Genomic DNA, 25,637 nt, shown 5'->3' with positions numbered 1-25,637 from the left:
CTATTAATCAATAAACTGTACTTTTACTCCGCTACATTAGGCAACATTGAAGTGTTTACCCTGTTACTTAATAAAACCCCTCCTCGTAAGAACTAGTCTGTCTGTCTCCGCCATTTCGACGTAGAACTCCGGCAGGCTCTATCCTGGTTAACCAATCAAACTTGGCAGCCTCGTCACATGACCATATTCAACTTCAGCTGGGGAAATTTGGTTTATGGATGAAACGGATCGAAAATGTCGCTTAGCAATACCGACAATGAAAACACAGAAGAAGAGGAGCACCCCTGGCCTCACACCAAAAGTTTGTTCCCCTTTAAAAGGGTGTCAGCTACAATATGCAATGTCCTCTTTGTTCGAGTTCATGGGCAAGCTTGTTGTTCTGCTTGCAGAGCCCGTTAAGTATTGGGGCTTCAAATGTACTACTTGTTCTTAATTTATTTATTTGATTTATATTCTTTTTTATTTTAAGTGTGTGTGTAAATGGGTAAGTGTGAAGCACATTGTTGAGCGCTTTGGGAGGTCTTGAGTGACTTGAAAAGCGCTATATAAATGCAGACCATTTACCATTTTATTGTTTATTAAAGCACTTGAATTGACGTTGACTATTTTAATCTTATTTTAAATTGAATGTATTTTTTGTTTATTGGTTGGACTTTTATAATTTGTTGATCTGATTGGTTGTCTTACAAAAATTATATATAAATACGACACTGCTACGGTTACTCAGTACTTGAGTACTCTAATTTTTTCACCAAGTACTCTTTTACTCAAGTATTTGGTTGACTACTTCTGAAGTAACAGTACTTTTACTTGAGTAACATTTTTGGCTTCTCTACCCACCTCTGGTTAGTATTTAAGGATCTGCAAACCGAGAACGTGTCACAGTTGCCCACGGCGCCCAATCGGCCCCGCCCATTTGGCACCAGCTGCGGCTCGTTGACTGATTGGCTTCCTTCCTATTTAAGCTCAGTGCTCCCACTCACCCTTTGTCAGTCCGCCAACGAACCTCTGCACCCACAAGACGTGTATTGTGTTTGTGTATCCTGTCCGGTTTCTATCCCGTCTATTTTGTCCTGTTTTGATATCGTCTCCGGTCTCCAGTGTCTGGTATCATTCCCGTCTATCTCGTTCTGTCTGATCTCTGTTTCCAGTCTCCTATCTCTGTTATCAATCCCATCCGTCCCTGTCCGGTATCGATCTCGTTGGTTTCTGGCTTCCTGTTGTTCCACGACAGACTTCTGTCTTTCTTCTTCCGCCTAGTGATCACCGAATCACTGGCGTTGGTGTTAATGTGCATGACTGCCCCATTCCCGTAAAATAAAGCTTGTGTGAGAAACGTTACGCATCTGGGTCCTCCTCCTGTTCCGGTTCATGACAAAACTTAAACTGGCAATTGTAGCAAATTGGCAAATACCAGTATCAGCAGTGGCTATTTAAAAACCGAGAACCTGAAATTAAAGAAATGACAAGTATTCATTAAGTAAAAGCAAAAATGGAGAACATTTTGCAATTTAAATGTATGTCTTGAAATTTATTGGGCTGTTATAGGTCTGTGTTATCAATGGCTATTGAGGAAGAAGGCGACTTTTCTTCCTATACGTGTCCGTTTTGTGGTGAGAAGATAATAAAAAAAAGCCAAGATGAGCAGTTTATTTGAAACTTAATTACAGAAAATTCTGAGAACAAATGAGCTAAAGGACAATGACTGAAAATTTTGAAGTGTGTTATCAGAATTGCTGACAATTACAGGCAGTCCAAAGGCTGATTAAAAATCGAAGCCAAAGAAAGCCCGTTTTCTGCCTACAAAAAAAACACAGCTGAAATAATGGAGGTGAATTAGAATAACCGAATCAAGAAGTAAAATAATTGCGACTAAATACACGAAGAGGTTATAAATGAAGAAATCATACAATCACAACTTAATGTAAAACGTGAACCATTTCAATAGTGCCACTCTGTTCAAGATTTAGATATTTAAGTATTGAACAACCCTGTCATTTTCGCATCATTTCCCTTTGATGAAATGCATCTGATCCAAAACTCCTTTGTGATTTGTAAACAATAAGAAAAACACTCCAATTTGAAGTTCATAGAAAAATGTTCCAAACGGATCTCAACATAGGCTGTGGTCGTAGCTTTGAAGATTGAAATTTGTTTTTTGTGGTTATGGAAATATCCAAATCAAAATAATCATCAAAGACCTTCGATAGTCTTTAAAGATTCTTTTTTAAAATAAAAGTCTCACATGTTTTAGTCTTCCAGTCTTTTTCAAGTGCTGACACATCCAAACTCCAAAGGACTCTCCCGCAATGTAAAAATGTACAGTTCTCACTTTGATTTTTTTACAGAATTCCATGGACTCAGCCGATAATCTGAATATTGGTCCGACGATATCACCCTAGGCTAGAATTTGAACAACCCTCGACTTCTATTGTCCTTTCTTTCCCTCCACAGGCCTGGAGTTCCCCTGGGGGCCGAAGCCATTTGCAGAAGTGGTTGCCGGGCCCCTGCTTAGAAGCAACAGGCAGTCGAGCGACAGTGCTTGCCTGGAAGGGCACTTCGTGGGGGTCTACTTCTCGGCACACTGGGTGAGTGGCTTTTATGACGTCCTGGTATTGTTCTCGCCAGTGAGGGTTGTGTAAGAAGAACAGAGCTCTAAGTACTTAAGTAAAAGTACACATACTTTTGTCCAAAAAAAAAATTCCAGTGGAGGAAAAGAAACTACGTTATTAACATAATATTCCCCTCAATAAAGAATCTGTCTTGCATCTAAGTACTGGCACGGAGTCCTGGACGCAGTTGTCCCTCAAGCCGCCAGAACCACAAAGCCACTGTTGAGTGGTTGACATGACACAGAGATAGACCAGAATGAAGACTTTTTGCACCACAATACCACCAGGAACTCAATTCAATTACTGTGCGAAGGCTGTAAAGCTCCTCCAAGTGGTTGAAAATGTTTTTGCAAGGAAAGGTCTTTAAAGAATTGTCGCTCAACCGTTTTTAGAGTCAAAACGCCCTTTTTGATGATTGCAAAAATCTCAGAAAATAAGTAAACAAATAAAAAGTTTCATTTATCCATCCATCCATTATCTGTACCGCTTATCCTCAGTAGGGTCGCGGGGGTGCTGGAGCCCATCCCAGCCATCTTCGGGCAGTAGGCAGGGGACACCTTGAACTGGTTGCCAGCCAGTCACAGGGCACACAGGGACAGACAATTCGCTCGCTCATTCACACCTAGGGACAATTTGGACCGGCCAATTAACCTGACATTCATGTTTTTGGAATGTGGAAGAAACCGAAGTGCCCGGAGGAACCCACGCAAGCACGGGTAGAACATGCAAACTCCGCATAGGAAGGTTGGTATCTGGATTTGAACCCATGACCTCAGAACTGTGCCGCACACGCGCAAACCACCCCGCCGCTGTGCTGCCAAGTTTTTTCTATTTAATGTTTAAATGACTAATAGTACAGCGTGTATTATTAAGCCAGTCTTTCCTGTTCTAATTTAAATTTATTAATGTCTTCTCTCCTTATTTTGAGTATCTATTAAACTATAAAATAATCAAAGAGGAATGTTTTTTTGGGCGGCTGAGGCTCAGGTAATCTTATGTGTAAATACCTTTAGGACTACTTTTGTTGTAATTGTGTTTTTTCAACTTAGTTTTTCTCGTTTTACTGTATTTGAACGTGAATATTAGGAAAATAATAAAAAAGTTACTTTCAAAATGAGTAAAATCATCTTTTTAAAATGAATATTAAAAACCTTTCTTCCTTCTATAAAAATTCAATACCTAAATACTTGAAATTATAAAAAATTTCTGCCTCAGAAAATCTTATTTTTTTGGGATCATAATTATCAAATGTATCAAATTCGAAGTCTCAAGGCACACTGCTATAAAGAAGTACTGCAGCCTAAAATTGGTATAAAATGAATATTGGATTGTACACAACTTTTTTTCAGAAGAATTGCAATTTTCCTCCTATTCCAAAAAGGAAAAAAAAATACAAACAGGAAAACCAAAATGTATTTTTTACTTGAGGAAAACATTGATTAATCCTCATTAAATATGACTAATGTAGAATTGGAATTGTCTGTATTGTCACTGATAACACCGTATTGAACATGGTTTGCAATGAGATAAGACAAGGCACACCAGAAAAAAACATGGAGATGACGTGAAGATATAGGAATGCCATGTTAATAGGCAAAAATATTTACAAGGTCGTGCTTGGAGTCTGGCCTAAATTGTAATAATAGTGCATCATAACAATAGTGCAATGATAGGTTAGTGCAACGACATTTAGCAGCAACAAAATTCCCCAATAAGCCGATAAATAAGAAATGAATGCCCATAAGAAGTTAGTCTTTCTGTCCGATATCTTTTAGTGTCCACCATGCCGCAGTTTGACACGAGTTCTGCTGGAGTCGTATCGCACCGTCAAAGAGTCGGGTCAAAAATTTGAGATCGTGTTTGTCAGTGCTGACAGGTAAGTTGCAGTACATACAGTGTTTAATATTGAGACCCACGCATATTTAAGTTGTCTTTCCCGTAGATCTGAGGAGTCTTTCCAGCAGTACTTCAGCGAAATGCCTTGGTTGGCGGTGCCGTATTCAGACGAGGCTCGACGCTCGCGACTTAATAGACTGTATGGGATTCAAGGTATAGATGAAAATCATTGTTCCATCTTTTTTTATTTCCTTGTTTTTACTCACTCTGCTAGATATAAAAATTCAACCCCGAGCGTGCTGTGTACCACTCAGATGAGCGCAGATAATTCTTAAAAATACAAAGTGTTTGCTTTAAACGGTTTATTGCTTTTCCCAGTTGATGTTTACTGTAAAACTAAACATAGACCAAAACACAACAAAAGAAGTCTCAATCCACATTTGAACTCGTAAACCATGGTTGACCAACGTCAGCTGAGAGCTAATTCTTTGTTTCTGATTGTGTGATCGGCTACCAATGTCATACATTTCTCATATAACAACTTGTATTACTATGTTTATGTTATTACCGATATTAGGAGTGGGGCTACGATGGGCACTGTCACCTCAAAAAACATTGTCTTTGAAAAAAATGGTAACAGGCGATTGCAAATACAGTGTAATACATTTTGCTTTTCGTACAGCACTTTGAGTTGCATTTTGTTTTATGAAAAGTGCTATACCAAGAGTCAAAACAGCCCACCAGTGATGGGTCATTGCAACTGTTTTTAGGATATTTGATAGCTAACTGGCATGAGAAATCATTGTCTTTAAATACATGGTCAATGCTTTCCAAATTCATTTAAGGTTAGCCCATTGTTATGTATGTAAATCACGTTATACAGGGCAGCATTTTTATTGATTGACTGAGCCTATTCTAGCCCTACTTTGTAAAATTACAACCTGTAATAACATTATAATATAACAACAACATAGTAATAAAATAAGTTGCTATTTTATGTATTATTTTACTTTTTTATTTAACACATCCACAATTACATCAAACGATGCCACAGCAGTGTTGTCTTATAAGTTTAATGCACAAACGAACTATATTACATAGAATAAGCTGTGGACCAAACTGTCATTTCCCTAAGTGCTACGTTGCATCGCAGGGAAACTGGGGAGGTTATTTTTTCCACCTATATGTTCTTCTTTTTAAATATTTTAGAAATGCATATCAAATTGTTAGCCTTTTAAGTAATAAAAAAGTACCTCTAAGCCTCAAAAGGTAGGTGATCTAAATTTGATTTGTTTCGATTAATGAAATCAGTTCTTGTCAGTTATTATTAAAACTTTACACGCTGCCCTACTTGAACGAGATAGTAAGTTCGCAAGTTGAATTTGTTTGTAAGTTACTTCAGTGCTAAATGTATTTGTATGTTTAAGGTTTGTATAGGTATGTTTAAGGCTTGTATAATTAGTAACCTGTATTGTTTTGTACAAAAAATAATATGCTTTATAAAGATAAAGTTAAGTTTAACTTACTTTTGGAAGATGAGCTTCAACAGTTAGGCGACTTCCTCCTCCGTGGCAGAAAGTGGGCGAAAAAAAGCGATCCCACCATTTTCTCAACCGCATCGATCTTTCTTATTCCACTTTCATTTCAAATGAAACGGCTCAACTCTTCCTTACACTTTACACCAACCATATTGAATGGATGCACAAGATATTAATCAATAAAAACGTCAAAGTTCTTAGCGCATTACAGGTACAGTACACGTAGTATGTATACACACGAACCAGGAAGTAGAGGCCGGATTTCTTCTTCGGGGTGGATGCTGGTGACCTCTCACGCGGCGGAAAGAATGACTACAGCACTGTCATCTACTCAGAAAAAGCACACAATCCAAAATCTAACTTACAGCAATGTCCGGATAGTTTTGACATCCCGAAAAAAATGGTCGTATCTACGGTTTTTCGTAAGTCAAACGGTCGTAAGAAGGGGAGCTTCTGTACTGTAACCAGCCATCAAGGACAATGAAAATAAATCATCCAACTTTAAATACTGTAAAGCCAAAATTGTACTCATAATTCTCTTATAAGGAAGGACTCAAGTTTTCATTTTACTTACGATCCTTCGACAGTTCATTTAGGAAAAAAGAAGAATTTGACTTATGCAATTACTTTATTAGATACTGTCCATCTGAAAAAAACTGTCAACTCTGAAAATGTTCCACTATCTTCTAAGATGTTTACGTACATTAAAACACAATTTATTACCATTTTTTAATACATTCCAAAGTGCAAAGATTCAATTTGGTGCACCAGAATCAAATGTTTGTTTTTGTTCTACAGCTTTTACAAGGAGCTTGCACATTTGGAATTGACACAATAAGTGAAAAATATCCACCAATCCATCTGTTTTGTTATTTTTTTGCCCGAATAGCTCATCCTCTGTAGCATCTGCGTTTAGATTTCCAAGGTTGGCATTCGCAGTTGTCAGAATTTCATCTCTCACAGCAGCTCTGAATTTTTACGAGCTCCTGGTTTTGATCCGTCATCGTGTTTTCGCCTCTACACTCCTCTCTCATCCTCTGAAATAAGCGAGGGGAGGGGAATGCTTGCGAGGTTTTCTTGCAAAGCATGCATGGAATGCAGGGAGATGTCAACATTGCCCCCCTTTTCATTCTACCCTGGCCGCTTCGGGTCCACATGTGCGGACAAGACGAAAAGTGAGGCTGGCCCTGGCTGAGCCCCGCGTCACGGCTGTTTTGATAAAGTTAGCAGATAATGATCATATCGCAAAGCAGCCCGACAGGAAGCTACATCCACAGGGAGCTGCCTTATTTTGTCTTTATCTATCTGTTCCTTCATTCATGTATGTACTGTATCTGTTTATTTATGTGTTTATTTTAAATTTTGCGCAAGAATTTGAATGACTTACTATGTCAACTAGACTATATAATACTGAAAAAGGCATTGTATATATTATTCTTTTTTGAGGTTGCATTTTAAGGGTAAGTATGCGCCAACTAAAAAAATCCCAGATTTAAAAAAATGAGGTTAAGACAACTGATTTACAACTTGAGTTAATTTGACCATGTTTCTTGTATTGTTTTGGACAAGCAAGAGTAAAATGTTGTGGTTTTATTTTCTATGAAAAAAAGAAAAATTATTTAACTCTAAACAGCCCAAAAACTAAAACGTGTTTTCCATAAGTCCTCCAAAAATATACCAGGTTTTCGTAGTGCAGTGGTTAGCACCTTTGCCTGGCACGCAAAACGTCCCCAGTTCAAGACCAGGTGGAAACATATGTTGGCCTGGAGAGGGAGGGGCTCCACCGGGCTATATTTGCCAAAGGCACGCAACCGGGAAAAGTGCCCCTACGACCATAATGGTTGAGGGATCCAACCAACCATTCAAGTCAAGTCACATTTATTTATATAGCCCTTAATCACAAAAATGTCTCAAAGGAATGCACAGGATTATAATGACACAATTACCTGATCTTAAACCAACATGCTATTAAGCCAAATACTTTTTTTACAAACCATTTTTGAAAGTGAAGCGTCATTTTGTGTAAACAACCCAGAAATCAAGTCCAGTTTCATTTAATAAAGACATCCTTAATCACAAAAGATTCTCTCGAAAGGCGGTTAACCTATTATTTTGAACATAAAAAACACCCCAAAACAGGGTTGTTTTGATTACACAGGCTCAAAAAATGTTGTTGCTTTTAACCAAGCCAAAAGTTAGGTTAGGACAACCCACTCCACATTCCCCAAAAAACAAAAATGGATATCTTGTTTTAAAAAGACATTATGTCCTATAAACCCCTCCTAATGGTATGAAAAATATCATGAATTAATAAAAACAATCTTGATTTTAATAAAAAATCAAAACTACGTAAACCACAATAGATAGGTTGAGACATTTCTATTTATTTTACATAACATGAGGTTCACCTAGAGGGAGCTAACATAATGGTCCGCCATCTTGCCTCCACGGGTACCTCAAAAATACACAAATCTGGGAAAACAAACTAGAAGCAAAATGCAGTCATGATGCAGTTAGGTCACTTTAGATTGTAGTTCTTATTATTCCTTTTGCTTCGTGCAGCCCTTTGAGACTTCTTGTGACTAAGGGCTATACGAATAAACTTGACTTGGGGCAGCATTGGCTCAGGAGGTCGAGCGCTTGTCTTGGGATCAAGAGGTCACAGGTTTGATTCCTGGCTCTTCCGTGTTATGGGCAAGACACTGAATCCCTAATGCCCCCAATAGCAGGTAGCAAGTAGTTTCCTCCGGTGAGTTAGTGTGTAAAACAGGTAAAGTGTGAAGCACGTTGTAAAGCACTTTGGGAGGTCTGCATTGAGTTGAAAAGTGTTCTATAAATACAGACCAATGCAGACTTGTAGCACTGGTTTTCGGTTGCACAGCACAAAACACTATCTCATGGTCAAATATTACGCCGCGTCCCTTTAAATAGCAAAATAGCATGTCATTTTGTTTAAAATACTCAGAAATTATGCTGTCTTTTTCGATACTTAACTAAAACAAAAGAGGCTGTTTTTACTTTAAACCCTTTTTTATAACGAGTTATTTTGTTTAAAAAAATGCAGATATGTAAGCCATTTTGTACAAAACAATTCAAAAGTTGATCTAAATAGTTGATCGGTATTTTTTTATTTATTCATTTAACTCGATAGGGGTTAATTTATCTATCTTATCATCTTATCCTTCAACTTTTATCGCCACCCAGGTATCCCCACCCTGATTGTTTTGGACACGGAGGGCCACGTGATCACGCGCCAGGGCCGCGTGGAGGTGCTAAATGACCCCGATTGTCGGCTCTTCCCGTGGCATCCTCGCCCCGTGCTCGAACTCAGCGAGGCCAACGCAGCGCAACTCCACGAGGGCCCCTGCCTCGTCCTCTTTGTGGGTGAGTCGCCATACATCGTTGACGGGGTTGGCAGGGTTACTTCAAAAATGGAATCTGATACAGTTACTACTGTAATTACCTGTTGAAAAATGTCATCAGTAACGTCCCATCGCCCATCCCTCTCCATGCCATTTTTGGGGGTAGGGGTTTGCTCCTCTGCATTAAACAGATAGCACAAGTTTCTATGGTTACACGTTGTCATAGAAGCCTCCTGATCTGACACAGAAACAGCACCTTCATCATCTGGTTTCCGTTGTTGTCAGTGTAAAGTGTCCTCCCACTCTTAAGAGATGTGTTGGAAATAAAAACAGGATCCCCAATTTGACAGATGGGAGAGTACTGATGCCTAGCAATACCTGCCTATTTTTAGGTACTGATGCTTGTGACATAGGAGTGTGTGCTGCCCTCTAGGGGTCGTATACAATCAAGAACAAGAAGTTACAGATTAGATGAGTATAATAATAATAATAATAATTTACTTGTATTGTCATTCTTTGTAACAATGTACACAGAACGAAATGTCAATACACCTGACCCGTACAGTTAAACTATAGCGAGCCGATGTATCGCAGCCAAACAGGGCGCAGCCATTTTAGTCATTAGGTGAGCAAACCCCCCATTCCACCCCTTAATGCTGAGCGCCAAGCAGGGAGGCAATGAGTACCAATGTTGTAAGTCTTAGGTATGACTCGGCCGAGGCTCGAACTAGCGACCTCCCAGTCTCAAAGCGGGCGCCCTACCATCTAGGCTACCGAGCTGGTATGTGTAGCTACCGACCCTCCAGTGCAGAGTTTGCATGTTCTTCCCGTGCCTGCGTGGGTTTTCTCTGAGCATGACAGTTTTCCCCCAAATTACAAAAAACATGCATGTCAGGTGAATTGGCCGGTCCAAATTGTCCCTAGGTGTGAATGAGCGAGTAAGTTTTCTGTCTTCGTGCCCTGCGACTGGCTGGCCATCAGTTCAGGGTGTCCCTTGCCCAGGTAGCTGAGATTGTCTCCAGTTCCTCCGCGTCCTTACTAAAGACAAGTGGTTCAGATGATGGATAATTATATCCATCCATGAATCCATCATCTGCACTGGATGGATGGATAAATATATTCATCCATCCATCCATTATCTGCACAACCTACCCTCTTCAGGTTCGCAGGCGAATGAATATTTGTTGATCTTTATTACTAGCAAATTTAATCAAAAATAATATGCTTTCCTTTTTTTCTTTTTATTTAAAGGGGAGGAGAGGAATTGTATGTACTAGTAGTATCTATATCTGATGTCTGAATCTGAATGAATGACGATTGAAGAGTTGATATCAACATTGGTCTGAAAAAAGTTGCCTTACCTGATATTAACCATAAGTTCATAGGTCAAAATACAGTAAGATTTTAAAATCCTATTTATTTGTTACTGTCACATAATTTCATTGATCATAAATTGTAATTCAATCTTCACATATAGAACAAACACGTGAAAGATTAAATTTGTTATTAATTTGCTTTAGAAAGACTCAAAGCTAAATATTTATGAGAGCCATATGCAGTTTATGTCAAATTTCGGTCCAGTTCATTGCTGAGGCACCCATCCAAACAATTGAGACGAACATTAAATAACTGCTTCAAGCCAAAATGTCCAACTTCCCAGACTTAGCCTCTAAAGACTTTTTGAGCTTCTAATGATGAGCGTGTCCACCAAATTTGGAAAGAATGCAGAGTGTTCTGCAATGACCAGCTAAATTCAACACGGCCCTGACGTTTGTGGAGGTCAAGCCGCATATAGAAAACACAATGCGGACCATCTGTTGTTCTCTTCAGACGCTGAGGAGGAAGGCGAGCTGGAACCAGCCAAGGAGCTGATCCGGCCCATCGCAGAAAAGCTGATGAGCAAATACAAAGCCAAGGAGGAAGAAACGCCGCTTCTCTTCTTTGTGGCCGGAGAGGTGAGAGGTTGAAAAAAGTAATTCACTCGCAGCCATGACGAGCATACGCAAAGATCGAGATAGGTTAAAAGAAACGGTTGGATTTTTTTCTTGTAAAGACTGACAGGAAGCGAGAAGTGGAGCAAGAATGCCTTTATTTTTTTCCTTTTCTGAGAGCCACCTCTATCCTCAGGTTTCAGCTTTAGACTCCGAAACGGATGTCTGAGAACATAGCCTTAAGCCAAATCAGATATTTGACATCCCCAAAGCTTTCAGTTTAATTTCCTGTCTTTAACTTGACCGCCTGCGACCAATGTTCCCTCTGAGCTTCCACGGGTCTTAGAAATCACACAGTCTGTGAGTGTGCTTGGAACAATGATGAGCAACATCAATCCTGCATGTGGCAACCAAGTCATAATTAAACATGTCCAAAACCTGAGATCAAATCAAATTATATTTTGCTTCGTTTCCGGCAACTCTTGATTATTATTTGACATTATGATGAATTGGCCAATGTACGCTGTCAATTTGTATGCGCTATATGGATTTTCTTGTGCGCTGAGAATGCACAGGATGAGAGCCATTGCACACTGGCACAGTTTAGCTGGAACATAGCCTGCGACACCGGCCTGTTTCAATTTCTCATCCTGATAACGCACACATCTCACGTCCTGTCCTTGGACATCCGGAAAACAAGACACCCACATACACACACACACGTAAACAACACGGCAGTAACGGCAAACCCATACAGAGAAGTCATAAACACAGCCCATAAAATAATTTACTTCACTCTGCCCATTCTGAAGCAATGCTGGCTTGCAATACTGAATGACTTAAAAGCCAACATTATAAAGGACTTCTCATACTGTGGCCAACACTTTTTGACCTGATTCCCTTTCCATTGTTTGTATTCTTCTTTGTGTTCTTTAGCACTCGTTTTTTTATTCCACTACACCATACAGCAACATTTACTGGTCAATTGTCTGAATACCAATAGCCCTCGAGTTTGTCTAGCCCCTTCGCAAATTACGTGCTCTTTGACAAACACACAGACACACCGCTCCCGGAGTTGGAGAATAGTTGTCTTTTTTATTTCGCACATGTTCCATCCTGTTATATGCAGTCATTGAAAATCACATGTCCGACACAAAAAATACACACTTTCCCTTCAAGTTCATATTAAAGCTGGTTTAAAATTTAACTTTTTACACAAAATCTAACCGTTTGTTGGGTTCATTCTTCTGAAATAAAAATTTCCTAGACTAAGTGAAGGGTACATTTTATTTTTGGGTAACATTGCCCAACCCTCACCAAAATACACATCGCGTTTTACTATTATAAATCGTATTTCTCTTTTTAATTCTGATTCAAGATACTTGGCTGAAAAGAAAATACTTTGCAGAGGGTTCTTCGCTAAAGAAACCACTGGCCTACAAACTAATTCAATTGGGCCCTTCTGTTTTCTTCATTGCCCCCTAGGACGACATGAGCGACTCTCTGCGCGATTACACCAATCTACCAGAGGCGGCGCCACTGCTCACGATCCTGGACATGTCGGCCCGGGCCAAATACGTGCGTGACGTGGAAGAGATCACGCCGGACGTGGTAGAGCAGTTCGTGGGCGATTTCCTGGCGGACAAGCTCAAACCCGAGCCCGTCTGAGACGGGGAGACCAAACACGGACGAGAACGGAACTATTCAATCATCGTGCACTCCTTCCTTCAAGCGTCATCCTTTACGTTTTACTATGTTTGTTTTTTACTCCATCTCTTGTGGTGCCTTGCATTGACTCTATAGTCCCTACAGTTAATATATATGAAGTTTCCTTTGTTTTTCCACATTACGGCCTCTTAAAATAGCATTTCTGGATTCTAGCGAAGCCCAGCGGACCTACTCATCACTCGCATCTTTTTCATGTCCGAACCATGGAACTTTGAAAAACAAAAATAAAAAATAATAAAGTGATTTCGGCATTTTATTTTCTAAGGTACTAAGTGAATAATAATGTCTTTTTAGGTTTAGCCCTCCACTCCAGATATATTTTACACTGGGATATCCATACAGATACAGTAATCACTCACTATAACAAAGCTTACTTTTCATGGTTCCGTCACTCTACGGATTCGCAACGAGCATAGTCTTTTGCATTCTAACCGCTTATTATTTGATGGTAGTTATTTGTCTGAAAAAGGATCTTTATACAGTAGTTTTATTAGATTTCTGACCAGTTTGGGGTTTTTAGGGCGCGCCTTATAGTCCGAAAAATACGGTATCTTGCGGAAAACCCGATGCAGCCCCACGTTACATTTTTCCTTGCTCTTATGTAGGTTTTAGATCAGGGGATGGTGTAATAATACTGTAATCTGTATTAGTCCTTAATCTGTACAGCCCTTTGAGACTTCTTGTGACTCAGGGCTGTACAAATATACATGACTTTTTAAACACAATCTTGAGCCTGTGAATGTTTGTTCTTTGTATTCCGTGTATAAAAATTATTTAATTGTAAAACGAATATACTATTTCCACTTTAAGGATTTTGCCTATCTTTTTGGAATGTAACAGCTGCGAAATTCAAGGAATTACTGTAATCTCCTGGAAAATCCAAGATCAGTTTTAATAAGGTCTATGTTATGGTATATTACCAGCTCGGTGGCCTTGGGGGTAGGGCGCCAGCTCCGAGACTGGGAGGTCGCTGGTTCAAGCCTCGGCCGAGTCATACCTAAGACTTACAACATTGGTACTCATTGCCTTCCTGCTTGGCGCTCGGCATTAGGGGTTGGAATTGGGGGGTTTGGTCACCTAATGACTCCCAACACATCAGTTGGGTTGAGCGAGGGGGCTGGGAATCCCCTCCTCTGTATCTATCTCCCAGAGTCAGGAATGTGTCCTTGACTCTGGCCACCTCCCACTAGGGGGATATGGCTCCGGTATATATATATGTGTGTGTGTGTATATATATATATATGTTATGGTGGGGTCAGCGGATTCAGCACTCAATTGAAAAATGGTGGATGTTGCAAGGAAATGAGCTCAAGCCAGATTCAGAAGGAATTTTGGTGCTTTAAGGGGAAATTGTGTATTATTTAGCTCTCCTAAAAATATTCATTAAATAAAAGATAAAATTGAAATATTGTTGACTTTTGAGGAAAAATTTGCTACTTCAGTAATAATTGTAAACACCAAGATTGTAATTTTGAGGGGGCCACATTATCTCAGTAAATGTGCATTCAGAAAATGACTGATTCAAAGGGACGTTTTGTATTAGTATTAGTACCTCCTAGTGGTAAAAAAAAAAGTATTTAAAATAAAAAAAACTTAAAAACAGTAATTGGCAAAAAATACATTAACTGTCATATAAACGTGCCTTTTTTTTTTAAATACACGCGGCTTGAAAATTTTTGATCTATTTTACATAACATGAGCTGACACGGTTGTCCACTATCTTGTTAAGGTTACTCACAAATACCAAAAAACTCAATGGTGCGGTTTGGTCACTTGGAGTCTTCGTAGTTTGTGTTCTTCCTCATGCTTTTCATCTGCATGACACAATACAGCGACATCTATTGGTCAAATATTACAGTGTCCCCTTAAAACGAAATGGTCACAAGACTTAAATGCTTTTTATCACAGAGCTTTAATTTCAACGTGCAGCACAGAGGACAATGTTTAACGTTATGAAATTTGTCGTCTGACATCGCTACTCTGCTTCCTGCCAGAGTTACGCATCGCTGTTAAGAGTTGCTTCCTGCCCTCAAATAACAGGATGCTGGCTGCCATAGCACAGTTCAAGCTGTCCACATGGGGAACCATGGGAACAAATAACCTGCATCCTGCCCTCTTTTCTGCAAAGTCGAGTGCCTCGTCGCTCAGTCCATACGTCTCTCCGCCGACTACCAGGGCCACTGGACCCTCCGCCCAATCTTCGTAGTACGCCTTGGCGTCCAGTCTAGGCAGGGAGATCTCCTCGTCCGAGTCCGAATCCTCGTCAGAGTCTGAATCCTCTAAATCGGTTTCGCGGTTAGCACGTGTTTTGCTGACCCAGCCGAAATCGCTTGGTTTGTGGGAGGGGTCGACTTCCCGGTTTTGGTGCCTGTCAGCCACATGGACACTGATGTGCTTTGAGAGGTGAACCTCCACCTCTTCCCACTTCAAGCTAGGATAAATGGGAAGGAGGAAGTGGGCGCCCATCCCTGCTCGAAGAACTTTGGGCTCCCAGACGTCAACACATCCTGATGAAGACAGGAAACATTTATTATTCGAAAGAATGTTTAAAATGGCAATAGAATGACCCCATTACATAGAAGCGAGGGCTGCACGATTTTAGAAAAAAACCTAATTGCGATTTTTCAGACCAGTATTGCAATTTCGATGCGATTTTCGAATTTAAAAGGAAAGTGCATTTTCTGTGCTTGTTTTGTTGTGAGAACTGAACTCTTGGAGGCATGACCTACTAGTACATACACTCCTCCAAGAGTAGGGTCGGAAAAAATAAAAATACTAAAGGCATCTTGTCAAACACATGTTTTATGAAGAATACCTGAAATATTACATTTATGGATTTTAAAGGATAGCAACCCACGGGGTCATTTTTTTTATGCAACTTATGCATTCAAGGGTTAATACTAGTAATATGCTTTAACCCGCCTGCCGTCTGATTGTTGAGACGTAAAGACATCTGTATGATGTCACCAGTCATTTTGAAGTCTCCAAATGGCAACTTTTGGAAATGGCTCGACCTACCCTTAGAAAAATGTGCAAAATATTAATGTTTAGTTTTTCAGATTAAGATCAAATTTGACCTGGCTTCATGCATTTGTCCCAGCTGTTTTCCGGCTAAGATGCCCATGCTACACTCATCTTGCATGTGATGGCAAAAAAATAATAATTCAGGCGAGATAAAAGCCTACTTTTTCTGTGTGTTCGAACTTAGCAATTGCAGTTATTATTTCAGTTTGGGACAAAACTTCAGTGTGTTACCATAGGAAAGAGACCAGAACCATCCATATTCTTGAAACCAGGGGTGGCGAACACGCGGCTCTAGGCCAATAAGAATGCGGCTCTTTGCCTTGTTTCATGTTTAAAAGCCATCATATTCTATATAAGTTTAATAAACACGATATATAGAGTATGTTCGCTTAATTGTTTTAATTAGCTCGCTTTATTGTTTTAATAAACTTATTATATAGAATACGATCGTATACCTGTCAACCTGTACGTTTTTGCCGTACAAAGTATGTTTATTATGCATTTTAAGACGTGTACGACGTACAAGAAAATCTGTAGAGAAAAACGCAAATTTGTCAATGATGGGTACCATCCGGTATACACCGACCATCACGAAACAGCAAATCAATCAAGTCAAACGAGTTCGCCGCGGAGGCCTCTATCTCGGTATTATTATTTTTTTTTCGTTGCAAACGAAGCGAGCGGTTTGATGCTACTGTGCGCCTGTGTCTGCCGCCTGGGGATTTCCCATCATGCATCATTCCAATCACGCTTGAACAAAGCGAAATCAGAGCAGTAGGACTACATTAGAACATAGTTTAGAATTTTCTTTGGAAACAATCATCAAGTCGCAATGGCCGAACCTGAATTAAAACGCCGTAATACGTTCTGATCTAAAAACAACAGGCGGGGTTGATTAAAGTAAATTTGAAATACATGTGGTCTTAAAAAAACATCGGATTTCATGTGTTAGTTGTGTAGTGAAAGGAAGTCTGTCTCTTTTTAGAGAACCGGCTTTTTCGGCTCAATTCATTCAAGAGAACCGGCTCTCAAACGGCTCACTTGCTTCGATGCACTATATTACGAATTATTATGTTGTATAAAGAAGTTGAGAAAAAAAAGGAAGTATAAAAGGAGAAAATGAAAAAAGACAGGTTTGGGGTTATCCCTTTAATCAGTATATTATCAAGAATAATTTAATGCAGAAAATTAAAAAAGACAGGTTTTGGGGTTATCCCTTTAATCAGTATATTACCAAGAATAATTTAATGCAGAAAATGAATTCATAATTTGAATAAGAAAATGTATTATTCTACTTAATTATATTTGCATGTATTTTTTCCTTCTACAGTGAACGTCCAAGCTACTTAATTTTTGAACTTTTTTTTAAATAATAAACCTCAATCATGTCGAGCATATGATATAACGAAGCACATGTACAATATAACATGTCAAACTACATCAATAAACACGTTTGAAAAAAAATATGGTGTAAGATTATTTTGTAAGGAAAAATACGACAGTTTGTAAGGGCATGGAGCCCTGGAGCTTGACAGGTATGCGATCGATTTTGTTGAAAGCGCAGCAGAATACTTCAATTACATTCACGCGAGGGGGGAGGATTTTGCAGGAGAGTCGGATTCAGGCACTACGCCGGGAAATTAAGTAACTATTTCATGAGCGTGCAGACTGTTCCCCTCATGGTCAAAATTGCAAAATGCAAAGCGAAACGGAAAAATGAAGATGAACACAGGGCATTTCAGGAAGAATGGGAAGATGCTTACTTTGTTGTTGAACGGAATGGCAAATAACTCTGTTTATTATGCAGTACCACGATATCCCATTTTAAGACTTCAAATCTTCAGCGTCATTTTAGCACAGCCCATGCTAATATTGACACGGAATTCCCCAAAGGTACTGAACTACGCAAGCAAAAATTGAGCACCTTGAAAAGCCAGGTAAAAGACAGTCTCAAGTGTGTGGTGTGGCTCTTTGACTCTCAGTTAAAAAATTTCGGCTCTTTGAGTCAAACTTCTTGGCCACCCCTGCTCCAAACGGTTCAGCTACAGCATTAAATTCACTTAGGGTACGTCTGGACTGAGATTTTAGAATATTTTTAAAGGATGATTAGGAGGTGAAATTTAAGTAAACAGCGCCCTCTTCTGGGGAGCTTTATTTGGGTTTGGTATCTATAAATCCTTGGGGGAAAAAAGGACATTAAGGCAATTGCACTACGTCACATCGCAATGTCGATTAGATTTTAGTTAATCGTGCACCCGTAATAGAAGCTACTCTTGGTTACGAGAAATTAGCGACACGAGTAGTCTTTTGAGCAAAAATCTTGCCTGACATATGAAATGTAATCCAGTTAAGAATTTCTAGACGCTACCACGAGAGGGCCGAGCATTATCAGCAACAGCTTGTCCCAGTTAGCACCCGCTTTTTCTGCCGTACAGACCTTGGTGTTATTGCACGAAAGTGGAATAAAGAAATCCAGGCTAACTGAATAAGCACAAAACTTCATCAGGTCAGGCTGGCGCATTTCGGCTTAATAGGTTGCTCATTTGCTGAGCCAGGATCAAGTAGCGTGGCTATGTCAAGCCGACTATAGATTATTGAAATAAATGTACATTCACTGCATCCTCAAATAGACCCACAGGTCTCAGAATCAAAAAAGGTTACATAAGCACTGTTATTGGGGAAAAGAGGGAAACCCTGTAATAGCGCACCGACTCAATGCAACTGTGGTCTATTTGTAGATTCACATCATTTGTATTCAGTGGTTCAGTCATATGATTTCTGCCTACCACACAGGAAGCCCGGGTTTGATTCCTGGCTCGTGCAACCAAGACACATTTTTGCCCATTTTCCTAACATAGCCCGCATGCTGGTTTAGGATCAGGTAATTGTGTAATTTTGTAACTGTAATCCTGTGCAGTCCTTTGAGACGATTTTGTGACTAAGGGCTATATAAATAAATTTGACTTGACTTGACTTTTTTGACTTGACTATAGTCAAGTTAGACCTAAGATTTATGGCCCGAGCCCGAACCCGAGGCAATTTCGGGCCGGGTCGGGCCTGAAATGTCAGTCATACGGTCGGGTCGGGTCGGGTTCGGTCCTGCTTTTTTTTTTTTTAAAACGCAATTTGTAGAATACGATCGCGCTTTATTGTTTAAATAAACGCGTTATATAGACTAGGATCTCCCAATTGTTATAATTAGCTCGCTTTATTGTTTTAATAAGCGTTTTATATAGAATACGATCGCTTTTGTCGGAAGCGTACATTGACGTTGGTGACATTTTCATCCGCGTTAAAAAACGCAATTTGCAGAATAAAATCACGCTTTATTGTTTAAATAAACGCGTTATATAGACTAGGATCTCCCAATTATTATAATTAGCTCGCTTTATTGTTTTAATAAGCGTTTTATATAGAATACGATCAGGGGGGGGGAATTTGCATAGGAGTCGGAAAAGGGCACAACACGTCAACACCCCCTCAATGAAAGTGCTGCGCTAAAATCTTAAGGACGTACTACTACTGCTGCTGTGGATTATGGCCCAATGATCAAGTCGTCAAAATGACGGACGCCCTTAAATGTTTTCGCTACCTCAAAAAAAAAAAACCCGTCAATGACAGATTGTCGCTTAATGTAACATCTTCAGTGCAGACACAGAAATATAAAAGATGTAAATGTTTATACAGTTTTATTTAACTTAGGCCTAGATGTTGTAACAAAAGGCAGAGTTTAATTTGTTATCATAAATCACCCCTCCTTATAAATAAAATATGTAATTTCGGGCCCCTTTCGGGCCGGGCCAGCAAATCCAGTTAATTAGTCGGGCTCGGTCCGGGTCGGGTTTAATACCCCTCGGGCCTGCGTCGGGCTCGGGTGCTTTTTTTTGGCCCGATCTTACCTCTAAGTCAAGTCATGTTTATTCGTATAGCCCTTAATTACAAGAAGTTTCAAAGGGCTGTAAAGATTACAGATTACACCATATATGTTTTAATGTGATAGGAATGAGTGGAGAGCTGTTGTGAAAGGATAGTGGGATGTTTGGACGCGTTCTAAGGAATTGGCAGGGCACCCGTATGATGCGGCAGGGGTAAACCAGTGAAAGCTGTCGGGCCCTGCTGTTGAACAGAAAAGTGTGTTGTGTCACCCTGACATGGCCGCTTTCTTGTATCCCGTTTCATCTGGAGGGACGAAAGCATGACCAACTTAGGTACAGAGGTGCCTAACTTGTTTGGGCATTTGGGTTGGCCATGGTCAATTTTTTTGTGTTTTTGCTACTTTTTTTCTTCTCTTTTTTTGTGTGTGTGTCTAGCTGTCGGTCACACCTCTTGAGGGATATGACCAAGGTAGATAGATAGATGTTTTAACTCATTTTTCTCTTAAGTCTTTTAGTACATGTTTTTCCTGGTGTGCCATGTCTATCTTGTAAATAATGTTCACTACGTTATCATTGACCATGAAGGCAATTCTAAATCAAATTATTATCCAATATATTTTTGGGGTTTTATTTAATTGATCCTTGATAAAGAACAACTGATATGTATATTTAGGGATAATCTTAGCCTGGTGGTTAGCCTGTTCTGGAGCAATCTAGCAGTAGAGAATAAATAACCATAGTAACTGAGCCGAGCTAAATTGAAGCTGCTTTTGTGCAACTGATTTTAGGCTAAATCAAGCCCAGATATTGAAAATATCTCAGCTTAATCCCATATCTTGGTTTTGTACAATAACCCCCTGATCCCACACGCTCGTGTGCGTTTTAACATTCTCTCATGCTTTCTCACTCCTCCCAATACCCTTATCCTTAACTCATCCACTGCCTACCCACTCTGTGGTGAATGCTCAAAATAACCCCGCATTTTATTTTTGTAATATATTTTATCTTATCACTGTATTTTTATGTTCAATAATATGTGAATGTGTGTTTCGTAAACAGGAAGGTGGGTTTAATAGCTCTTAAAAGTTCACTTGGATGATTTTGGCAAACCGGAAATGGATTAATTGATTTTCATGGGGAATATTTGTCCCACGATACGAGGAATTCTAGATACGAGCTTGATCCCGGAGTGAATTAACCTCGTATGTAGACGGACCACTGTGCGCAAAATTAAATCTACCTTTGGTGAGGAGCACCTGGTGGCAGCCGGCAGCGGCGGCACATCTCAGCATGGTGCCCAAGTTGCCAGGATCTCTGATGTTGTTGCATATGAGTGACAAAGGCACACAATGCTTGTTGGCAGCAAAACTCAGGCGAGACGCGTCAGGTCGGGAAAATATACCTGCAGCACATGAAATACTTAAAGGGACACAGTTTAATATTTGACAGCTCGATGTCAGTGTATTGTGTAGTGCAACCAAAAAAATAAGTGATAAAAAGCACAAGGAAGAATAAAAACCACGGACACTCAAAGTGATCAAAACGCACCCATTTAGTTTCATTATTTTGCCCGATTTTCGGAAGGTTTTTGTTTTTTAGGGCTACCCGTAGCAGCAGATGGTGGACTATCATGTTAGCTCTAGGTGAGCCACTGGTTATGTCGAAGACAAATCTCTTGACTTACGAGTATTTTTAGAAATGTATGTTTGTATTATTCATGTGTTTTTGCTTATTATTCAGATCAATATTTTTAAATGAAGTTTGTTTTACCACCAATAATACATGTCTCTTTAATCAAAACGTACTAGTCACAAGCTGTACTTGCCAACGACACACCACAGGAAATGGTGCCAATACAACTTTAGGGGTTAAGGCGGGGTAGGGAACCTAGGGCTCGGGAGCCATGTATGGCTCTTTTCATGAGTACATATGGCTCCGAAATAAAATGTAACTATTGCACATCTCTCTGTGGCGTTCCAAAGTCGAGTGATTTCATCCCGATTTTGGTCCACATAAAGCGGAAGCAACTTAATGCAGAAGTTTGATAAGAAACCATTTAAACTGATAAATAAAAACGCTGGCAAACGACTTTGATTGGGTGAACAGTATAGGTGGGCGGATCCTTGCACAGAGCGCAAGGCACTTACTTCTCTCTCTCTGGCTCAGTGCAGTCTACACCGAAAGTTAATATGACGATATGCTTATCGTTTGCAGTCATTTGTGACATTTTTACAAAAGAACTTTGCATGCACATTGTTTTGAAACCGTTATTAAGGATAAATTTCATGGAAAAAAATTGCCTCAACACTCTTAACTGTAGGTGGAAGACAAATTGTAAATGGCATATTTACATTGATTTGGGACACAGGATTTGACATTATTATCATTTCAAACATTTGATTAAATCATCAAATGACACAAAGTGAAATAAAATGTGCTGAAGAATTAGCTTTTGTCTTAAGAGCGTGTTTGGCAGTTTTTTCAATTTTGTCTGAAAATATATGGTGTGGCTTTCTCAATTTCTTTTTAAAACATTTTTTGCTTTTAAGCCTCTTTTGGTCAAAAAGGTTCCTGACCCCGGTGTTAAGGGATCCAACCAACCATTCATTCTTCCATCCATCCATCTTCTGGGCCGCTTATCCTCACTAGGGTTGCAGAGGTGCTGGAGCCCTTCCCAGCTATCTTTGGGCATTGGGCAGGAGGACACCCAGAATTGGATTCGAGCCAGAAACTTTTTTTTTACTGCCATTTTTGGTACCACTAGGGGGCACTAAATATTACACACTGTTCCTTTAGGGGAAAAATAGCTGTCAACAGATTAACTCTGAATGTTTGATGGGAATTCTATCATTTGTAGTGTGGCAATAATATTGTACTCCTCATGATTTTTGATCCTGTAATAATTCCCATCCAAACTCACCTATGACCCCTTGCGGGGCCACCAAGTCAGACCACGATTTGATGTCCTCAAACTTGACTTTGACCAGTGAGGCCCTCTTCAGTTTGTCTAAAGGAAGTTCTTGTAAGCGCTCAGGTCTGCTGAAGAAGATTGTCTGAGGGATTGCACCCGCATTTAAAGCATCGCAGATCAGACGACGACCTTCCAGCAGGACTTTGCCTTGCTGTTCTCGGAACGTTCTGGAACGGGCCACGCTCACCAACCTCCTGCAAAGAAAGAAAGAAGAACAATAGTTGTATTCCTTGCTTAGCTTTGTTAGAGAATTCATTTTTGCAAATTGTGCTGCTACATGTCTCTACACTACTTTCATTATACTATTTTCTGGTGCACATACAACTTAGCATATGAATAACCTATATTTTATGTTGATAATATGTGTATTATTTGCCCTCATGTAGGTTTTAGATGAGGTGATGGTGTCATAATAGTCTGTAGTTTGCAATAGTCTGAGACTCTTGGTGATTAAGGACTACACAAATAAACATGACTTGACTTGAAGTGTTTGTAGACTGGCCTATCAAAATGTTGTTGTTTTTTTTCGTATTTGATTTCCGTTTTATCCTGGAGTTCTACGTTTAATCTCATAAAATGTTCACGGCGTTGTTATCGATAGTTGTTTTTTTTATGTGATCATAATACGGTAGAAAAAAAAACAATGATCATTCTGTATTGCTGGGGGCACGTCACCTCAGTACATGCCAAATCTACGACCTTGACAGAAATACATTGTTCCTGACAATGTAAGGTACAGAAAAATAAAGAATGGGTTCACAAATGTGCTATCAAAATAGTTGGCAAACACTTTCATACTAGGAGGGCGGGCTAAGAAAAACATGAAACTTTCTACTTCACAACATCCCTTTGTCTAGACCGGGTCTGGTAAGTAATAATAAACGCAAAGCCATTTACTAAGTGCAAACCAAAAATAGCAACTTCAAACAATGTACACTAAAAAATAACGAATTGTTACACCTATGGGCAGCACGACGGCGCAGTGGTTAGCGCGTCTGTGGCACAGTTCTGAGGTCATGAGATCGAACCTTCCAGTGCAGAGTTTGCATGTTCTCCCCCTGCTTGCGTGGGTTACCTCCGGGCACTCCGGTTTCCTCCCACATTCCAAAAACATGCATGTCAGGTTAATTGGCCAGTTCAGATTGCCCCTAAGTGTGGTTGAGCGAGTGAGTTGTCTGTCCCTGTGTGCCCTTTGACTGGCTAGCCACCAGTTCAGGGTGTCCCCTGCCCACTGACCGAAGATAGCTGGGATGGGCTCCAGCACCCCTGCGACCCTACTGAGGATAAGCAGTGCAGATAATGGATGGATGGTACGCCTATCTCAAGACGTCATGCGATTTTAAAGTACAGTGCCGTATTGTAAATACAGTACATTATTGGAAGATTGTTTTCAAGGAAATGTCAAGCAAGCCCTACTCACGCCAGTCTCTTGTCCCCAGGAAAAGCCCTCTCAAATCGGACACCATCAATCTGATCACTTGTAACATCCATAGGTTCCTTTTTTGTCGATGGTATCTTGCCATATCTTGCATTAACATCACTTTTTTCTACAAAGTGTTGAAGCTCTGCTCTCAATGGAACTCTAGCCCCCTTAATTTCCATAGGAATCGGCGGTTTGACATCTCCTTTCTTCGTCTCATTTTCGGGAAATATCACCTTGACGGGCCTCCTTCTTAGTCCACGTACATATCTTTTAGATTCCACGTTGAACGCGTTATTTCGTGCCAGAAATAGAGCATGTTCCAAGGAGAAAAGGCAACTCATATGCCTCATGTATGTCGCCATATTACCTTGTTTTCTTTTTCCCCTTGGAAATATGTCATATCAACCCACAGCGTCACCCTATGGGCAAATAAAGCACTTCTAGAATAACATACTTGACAACCTGAACCTAATGGTCCCTTGTTTATTTCAATTCACCATAATGAGCGATAATAAACTTTACAAACACAACGAAGCGCCTATATACTCACAATAAGACACACTATGCGGAAAACACAAATATTTTTTGTGTAAACAACTTTATTTTATCCTCCCCCAAAAATGTTTGAGGTGGCACGGTGGGTTGTTGGTTAGCACGCAGCCCCACGGTGCAGCAGTCCAGGGTTTGATTCCAGCTACCGCACCCTCCCCGTGCGGGGTTTGCATGTTCTACCCGAGCCTACAAAAAACATGCATGTTAGGTTAATTGGCCGGTTCAAATTGTCTCTAGGTGTGATTAAGCAAATGCGTTGTTTTCCCTGCAACTGGCTGTCCACAAGTTCAGTGTGTCCCCTGCCCACTGCCCAAAGATTGCTGGGATGGGCTCCAGAGCCCCAGCGACAGCAGTAAGGATAAGCGGCGCAAAAAACAGATGGCTGGATAAATGATCGATAGAAATTAGAACCAAAATGTGCAAGTAGAGATCCATCCATGCATTATCTGCACCGCTTATTCTCACTAGGGTCGCAGGGGTGCTGGAGCTCATCTCAACCGTCTTCGGGCAGTGAGCAGGGGACACCCTGAACTGGTTGCCCGCCAGTCGGAGGGCACACTGAGACAGACATCTCACTCGCTCATTCACACTTCGGCACAATATGGACCAGCCATTTAACTTGACACGCATATTTTTGGAATGTGGGAGGAAAACCAAAGTCCCCGGAGGAAAACCACGCAAGTGCCGGGAGAACATGCAAACTCCGCACAGGAAGGCTGGTAGCGAAGTTCGATACTATGACCTCGGAACTGTACCGCAGACGCGCCGACCACTCATCCGCCGTG

At 40.2% G+C, this 25,637-nt stretch overlaps 2 protein-coding genes across 2 annotated transcripts in view; one reads left to right on the top strand and one right to left on the bottom strand.

Annotated features, from left to right (window-relative positions):
• nxn (nucleoredoxin) overlaps positions 1 to 13,250 on the top strand; it is a 64,421-nt gene extending 51,171 nt beyond the window's left edge. Inside the window, exons 3-8 of the mRNA XM_088345667.1 lie at positions 2,455 to 2,588; positions 4,388 to 4,488; positions 4,555 to 4,661; positions 9,191 to 9,370; positions 11,179 to 11,303; positions 12,765 to 13,250. Of these exons, the coding sequence (XP_088201793.1) occupies positions 2,455 to 2,588; positions 4,388 to 4,488; positions 4,555 to 4,661; positions 9,191 to 9,370; positions 11,179 to 11,303; positions 12,765 to 12,947 (830 nt within the window). The 3' untranslated portion in view covers positions 12,948 to 13,250. The remainder of the gene's footprint in view (positions 1 to 2,454; positions 2,589 to 4,387; positions 4,489 to 4,554; positions 4,662 to 9,190; positions 9,371 to 11,178; positions 11,304 to 12,764) is intronic.
• A 1,650-nt stretch (positions 13,251 to 14,900) lies between these two features.
• On the bottom strand, positions 14,901 to 24,700 carry mrm3a (mitochondrial rRNA methyltransferase 3a). Its single transcript, XM_088345666.1, has 4 exons — positions 24,298 to 24,700; positions 22,827 to 23,071; positions 21,147 to 21,308; positions 14,901 to 15,514 (listed from the first exon to the last, which is right to left on the bottom strand). Exons 1-4 carry the CDS (start codon positions 24,660 to 24,662, stop codon positions 14,958 to 14,960), a joined length of 1,329 nt encoding a protein of 442 aa, XP_088201792.1. The 5' UTR covers positions 24,663 to 24,700; the 3' UTR covers positions 14,901 to 14,957.
• Between the last annotated feature and the right edge of the window lie 937 nt (positions 24,701 to 25,637).

Source organism: Urocampus carinirostris, chromosome 10, assembly GCF_059441175.1.
Source record: "Urocampus carinirostris isolate Australia breed hairy pipefish chromosome 10, RoL_Ucar_1.0, whole genome shotgun sequence".
Taxonomy (NCBI): domain Eukaryota; kingdom Metazoa; phylum Chordata; class Actinopteri; order Syngnathiformes; family Syngnathidae; genus Urocampus; species Urocampus carinirostris.
The sequence above is the reverse complement of the archived record's forward strand: the minus strand, read 5'-3'. Positions and strand labels throughout refer to the sequence as shown.

Excerpts from the sequence above, each read along its gene's own strand:
- mrm3a (XM_088345666.1), bottom strand. The coding sequence starts at position 24,662 with ATGGCGACATACATGAGGCATATGAGTTGCCTTTTCTCCTTGGAACAT. Across the intron at positions 21,309-22,826 it reads GGCCCCGCAAGGGGTCATAG|GTATATTTTCCCGACCTGAC; the intron begins GTGAGTTTGGAT and ends CATGTGCTGCAG. Across the intron at positions 15,515-21,146 it reads CCAGGTGCTCCTCACCAAAG|GATGTGTTGACGTCTGGGAG; the intron begins GTAGATTTAATT and ends TGTCTTCATCAG.